Source organism: Arachis ipaensis, chromosome B06 (assembly GCF_000816755.2).
Source record: "Arachis ipaensis cultivar K30076 chromosome B06, Araip1.1, whole genome shotgun sequence".
Lineage (NCBI taxonomy): Eukaryota > Viridiplantae > Streptophyta > Magnoliopsida > Fabales > Fabaceae > Arachis > Arachis ipaensis.
The window spans coordinates 131,289,609-131,294,978 of NC_029790.2; the positions used below are offsets into that span (position 1 = coordinate 131,289,609).

The following is a 5,370-nucleotide window of genomic DNA, read 5'->3' on the forward strand; positions in this document are numbered from 1 at the left end:
CTAAATTAATAATTTTTTTTCATAAAAAATAACTACAATATCCTTATTATAGAAAATGACTAAAATACTTCTATTATATATATTAATTTTAATAATCCTAAATTCTAGCCCTTTACTTCTCTATCGTCATAGGGTTAGGATTTAGAGTTTTCGATATATATATATATAATAGGAATATTTTAGTCATTTTTTATAATAAGGATATTGTAATCATTTTTTATAAAAAATAATATTAATTTAGTTCGGTTCAAGATTTGATTCACCATTTTTTGGTCAAATTAATTTGTCTGGCCTAATTTTAACAAAAATAATACAATTTAATTAATTATATGTATTAAATTTTAATTACTAAAAAAATATCAACTATTTGAGTGACTTCTTAAATTGTTTAACCTAATACGTGTTTACATAAAATTTATTTTTATCTGAATATTCACCATGATCGTCATGTTGATCACTGCATAACTTTAAATGCAAGCAACAAGTATTGAGCTAACAAAGGGTGAATCAAGATATATAATTGTTGCATAGAGCAAGCAACATGTAGAACAAGTTAGAATATGTTCCTTAATTAATTTCCTCATCACACATGATTATATTACTTTAAGAAAGAGATATGTGCCTTTCTTGATGCACCATGGATAAGTTATCCATATTCTCAGCTACTACTAGTATATATAGAGGTGAGTATGTAAATACATGTTATTATCCAAAACCAAATACTTAAATGGCAGAAATAGCAGTAAACCTTGTTGTTGACAAACTAATCCCATTACTAAAAAATGAGGCAAAGTTGCTGAGTGGCGTGCGTGGCCAAATCGAAAGGATCAGCGACGATCTACGGCTGATGCGAGCGTATCTGAGGGATGTAGATGCAAAGGCGGAGATGGAGGCAGAGAACTCTGATCAGAGCAGAAAGGAGTGGGTTGCTCAAATCAGACACGTTTCCATCCACATTCAAGATGTGATCGACCTTTACTTGTACAAGGTGGCCAACAATGATGATGACGACCACCACAATCGACGCCGTGGACGGCGAAACGCCGTTGCTGGGGTTCTGTGCAAAATTTGTGACTTGCTCAAAAGTTGTGTAGGGCGCCATGAGATTGCATCTGAGATTGGCGAAATCAGAGAGTCAATAAATAGACTGAAGGATGCAAGACAACTGTATGGCGACTCCAAAGCTGCTGCAGAATCAAGCGGCGGTCGCAGTTCATCACCGCAACGGCATTACCTTCGACTGCGAGCCAATTTTGCTGAGGAAGAAGAGCTTGTGGGGATTGAACATGCCAAGAAAGAGCTCAACAACTGGCTCTCAGAAGGCGGTGCTGCTCGCACAGTCATCGCCGTGGTGGGCGAAGGCGGACTTGGTATTATGCTTCCCTCTCTCTACACTTCAAAAATATTACATCCTAAATATCAAGTTATATTTAAGTCTTAATCTAGTCTTTAAATTTTAAAATAATTTATTCAATTTAGTTCTTTAATTTGACATACGTGACTCACATTAATTTTTTATATTTTTGTATAGAACTATTAATAACATATTTGAGATACAATTACAAACTATGACAATTAATTTTTTTTTATCTCATTTTACTTCATAAGAATATTTTAACAATTTTAAGTAAAATTAGAATTAAGATTATAAATATTTCGTAGGGAGCAAATTATTGAGATAGAAAAGTTTCAATTGCAAACTATTAGAAAGTTTAGTAAAATATTGTTAACAATTTCTTTAATAAAAATAATAATAAAAACTAACATGAGTTACAGAATATTAAGTTAGATAAGGAGATCAAATTGAATAAAATTAAAATTTTAAAAACTAAATTAAAATGAGTGTAACTTTATAAATCAATATGAGTATTAATTTCCTAATTATTGTGAAGGACGATAGGAAAAATAGTTCGCAAGTTATTAATTCTTTGGACTATTACAATTTGAAATAATACTACTAGGTACTAATATTCGGACATCCCTTTTAGAATCCTAGATACAATTAGCTCATAATCATCCAAAAACACTAAAGATTAATTTTCAAGCAAAAATTTAGGAGTAGTAGTGCCAAGTTTTTGAAATAAATCATGTTTAAAATAATAATTTGTTAACACAAAACATATGTTTTTTTATGTTCTAGGGTCTTGTCGATCACTCTATAATATAGCATTTTTATATTAATAAATAGTAAACAATTAAGGAAGTACCTACTCTCTCATTTTTTATTTGAATATTTTAGATATGCATTATTTGGTTATATTTGTATCTGATAGATGATAATTACAAACTATTATTGTTATTTTATTGATGATTTATATTATCATCTTTAAATTAGTTTTTCTATTTTACTATTCAAGTAACATCAATAACATGCATTAAAGAGTTAAAAAATGCTATGTATACAAAAAAATATTTTTTAAATTAATTATTATATATTTATATATAAATATATGTTATTTTATTTATTTTTAATATATATTCTATATAAATAACTGATTTAATAATTGATTTTTTTAGGGACAGTGTGATTATTTGTTTTTGCACACTAATATGATCCACATTTGAATTAATATAATTTAATATTATAGAGAAGAGTCTATAATATAGATTGTCGATAGCATGCCTATATAAATCATTATATTTTGCACTTTTTTTATGAATATTAACTACAAGTTGAAAAGGAAAAACCAGTGGCCACCTACCATATTCTTAAGAAAATAATAGAAAAGTATCTTTTTATTTTAAATGAATTAAACTTATTGTATAAAATATTCTCTTTTCTTTATATTTAATATGTTACACGAATGAAAAAAATAAATTAGTGCTACTTAATTATTCTAAATGAAAAATTAATTTATTTTGACCAAATAAAATTATAAAAATAAAACATACAATAAATTAATAATTAGAACCAGTCAGAGAATTTTATTTGAAATGTTTTTTTATAAAATTTTTCTCCTTTATTTAATAAAATAGTTTTTTTTTTTGTTCACGATATTTTTCAGAAAGATCTGCCGCCGCTGGTCAATAGATTGCTACATGCACAAAACGGAATTCGAATTTCCGACACTTGTTTAAGTGAACGAGTGAACTGACCACTCGACCAATGCAAATTAGTTATTTAATAATAAAGTAGTTACTATTGGAAAATAATAATGATTAATTTTTAAATAAATACTACTTATTTAGTTATTTATGAGCAAATAAAATTTGACCCAGAGAAAGTATTTATTTGACAAGATGAGAAGTTAAGAACAAATTAATGAAGTAGGAAAAGAGAATGAAACTTTTGGGAATAGTACATAAATAAGTGATCATAGAAGTACCTAATTCCGTGGCTGGGACCACATGTAATGTTCTTTATATCAACATCATAGCAACCCGTTCCAATGGACACACAGTCATCACCTGTGAAATGACAATTCAGGAAACATTGTTAAATAAACAGACTCTTGATGCAATAAACCATGAAAAGCAATTAGCATTTGTTTTTGTGACTTACCGTTGGAAATGACGGAATTGTATATCCTTACGTCATTTGTGTTTTCTATGTGTATTCCATCAGTGTTGGGACTTAGTGCTGGAGATGTTATGAAGATTGAATCTACTCGAACGCTTTTGCAGCCATCAAATCTGAAATGGAACTGGGGACTGTTCTTGATTCTAAGTCCTTGCACACTCAAGTTTGAACTCATGAAAAACCTTAATGCCTGCAAAATAGGGAAAGGTTGGGGGCAGGGGGAAGAATGTTTCATTTATTTCTATTATAATAACAGTAACAAAAGTAAATTCTTTTTTTTTCCTTCTAACCGTTTGTTTAAAGGACAAAGTATTTTTTTTACCATTCCAAAATCTTTAATCGGTCTTCAACCATCTAAATAATCGGTCTAAGTAGTTATTATAAACAATGAACTACTGCTTATATATTACAGACTGTTTAGACGAATTATTGAATGGTTGAAAATCAATTAGAGATTTTTAAATAATGAAAGAGTGTTTTAGATTTTGAACAAATGATTAGAGATGAAAAATGATATTTATTCTAGTAATAATAATGCATAAAGAGAAATATATTGGCTGCGTTTGTATCTGAGAACAAGATAAGATAAGACAGAACAAAACACAAAGAATATAGACACAAAATTGTATGTTTTTGTATTTTTTTTTATGATAAACTATAACAAATTATGAAAATTTAATTTATTCTCATTTTTTTATCCAAAAAATTTGAAAAGAAAAAATATAATAATAAAAAAATACAATTATAAAAAATTAACAAGAATAATAAAAAAAATAAAAAATAAATTATATTTTTTTATTAGTATCTTTGTGTCCTTCCTGTCAGAATAGATACAAAATACACTAATTTAGTGTTTATATTTCTATCCATGTCTCATCTCTCTGTATCTCTGTCTCAATATCACTTGGTATGCGATTTCAGAAGAAATTAACTTATAAAAGGTCATTACAACTTACAACTGGGCTATCACAAGGTCCTGGAAGTGTAGTCCCATTAGGTCCCTGTGACATTTTCATATTCCAGTCATCAGAATATATTTGTAGTTCCATATGTTTTATTATTCATGGAAATTTTTTCTGTTTTATTTTAATATTTCATTTAGGATTTTACTAAAATGATTAAAGTGATGAGCTTAACCAGCTGAAAACGAAAACATGGCAAAACTTGTTGAATTTTTGAAGAATGAATAATATATATTACTACCTTATGAGGCTTACAAGGAAGGTCCCACCAATTTTGTCCTCTGCCATCAATAACACCACTTCCTTGTAGTGACATATTATTGATTCTGTAAAAGACAAGCCATTGACGCCTACTTGTGTTGTTTGGCCAAGATTCAGGTCCATCTGGTGGCATGAGAGTGCCATCAACCTTTTCCATGCGCACCATCAAATTCCATTACTCACTTTATACTTATACCCTTTACTTTATAAGCATGTAATAATAAGGTAACTAATGGAAACTGCCCAAACTAGAAAAATCCACATACAAATGTAATGGTACTTTTCTTATATAACTACATTAAAGGAACAAATTTAGTTTAGGAAATTGAAGAGGCTAATTAGTAGAATAAACAAAATATCTCTATTTTGTGACAAAATTATGCTCAATTTTTTTATCAACACAAAGTTGGGAATAATAAAAGACATAGATTAAAATATAACTCTGTCTTAATCTCTAATTAATGAGAGTCTTTGTATTTTTTGAAGAATTTAATTTTCATACATGGTTAGTATAAAAAAGTTTTATCCAATTAACTAATGGTGTATTATCACATTATTAAAAGTAATTAATTTTAAAGTTATTATTTAAAAAAATCATCTAAATATATAAATTTAATTAAATTACTA

The 5,370-nt window shown here is 28.0% G+C and overlaps 2 protein-coding genes across 3 annotated transcripts in view; one reads left to right on the plus strand and one right to left on the minus strand.

The window, feature by feature from the left end:
* The window catches only part of LOC107647659 (disease resistance protein RPM1-like), a 7,398-nt gene continuing 2,589 nt past the window's right edge, over nucleotides 562-5,370 (plus strand). Inside the window, exon 1 of the mRNA XM_021105193.1 lies at nucleotides 562-1,370. Within this exon, the coding sequence (XP_020960852.1) occupies nucleotides 728-1,370 (643 nt within the window). The 5' untranslated portion in view covers nucleotides 562-727. The remainder of the gene's footprint in view (nucleotides 1,371-5,370) is intronic.
* On the minus strand, nucleotides 3,204-4,947 carry LOC110263609 (polygalacturonase At1g48100-like). Of its 2 annotated transcripts, XM_021105194.1 has the most exons (4): nucleotides 4,724-4,927; nucleotides 4,477-4,521; nucleotides 3,503-3,710; nucleotides 3,219-3,408 (listed from the first exon to the last, which is right to left on the minus strand). In XM_021105194.1, the coding sequence occupies exons 1-4, from the start codon at nucleotides 4,907-4,909 to the stop codon at nucleotides 3,260-3,262; spliced, it is 588 nt and encodes a 195-aa protein (XP_020960853.1). In that variant the 5' UTR covers nucleotides 4,910-4,927; the 3' UTR covers nucleotides 3,219-3,259. The 2 variants fall into 2 exon arrangements, with proteins under 2 accessions (XP_020960854.1, XP_020960853.1); XM_021105195.1 differs by lacking the exon at nucleotides 4,477-4,521 and having other exon boundaries at nucleotides 3,204-3,408; nucleotides 4,724-4,947.

Coding starts and splice junctions, on each gene's coding strand:
- LOC110263609 (XM_021105194.1), bottom strand. CDS start 4,909: ATGGTGCGCATGGAAAAGGTTGATGGCACTCTCATGCCACCAGATGGA. Junction 3,711..4,476: donor GACCTTGTGATAGCCCAGTT/GTAAGTTGTAAT, acceptor CCTATTTTGCAG/GCATTAAGGTTTTTCATGAG. Junction 3,409..3,502: donor CAATTCCGTCATTTCCAACG/GTAAGTCACAAA, acceptor GTCATTTCACAG/GTGATGACTGTGTGTCCATT.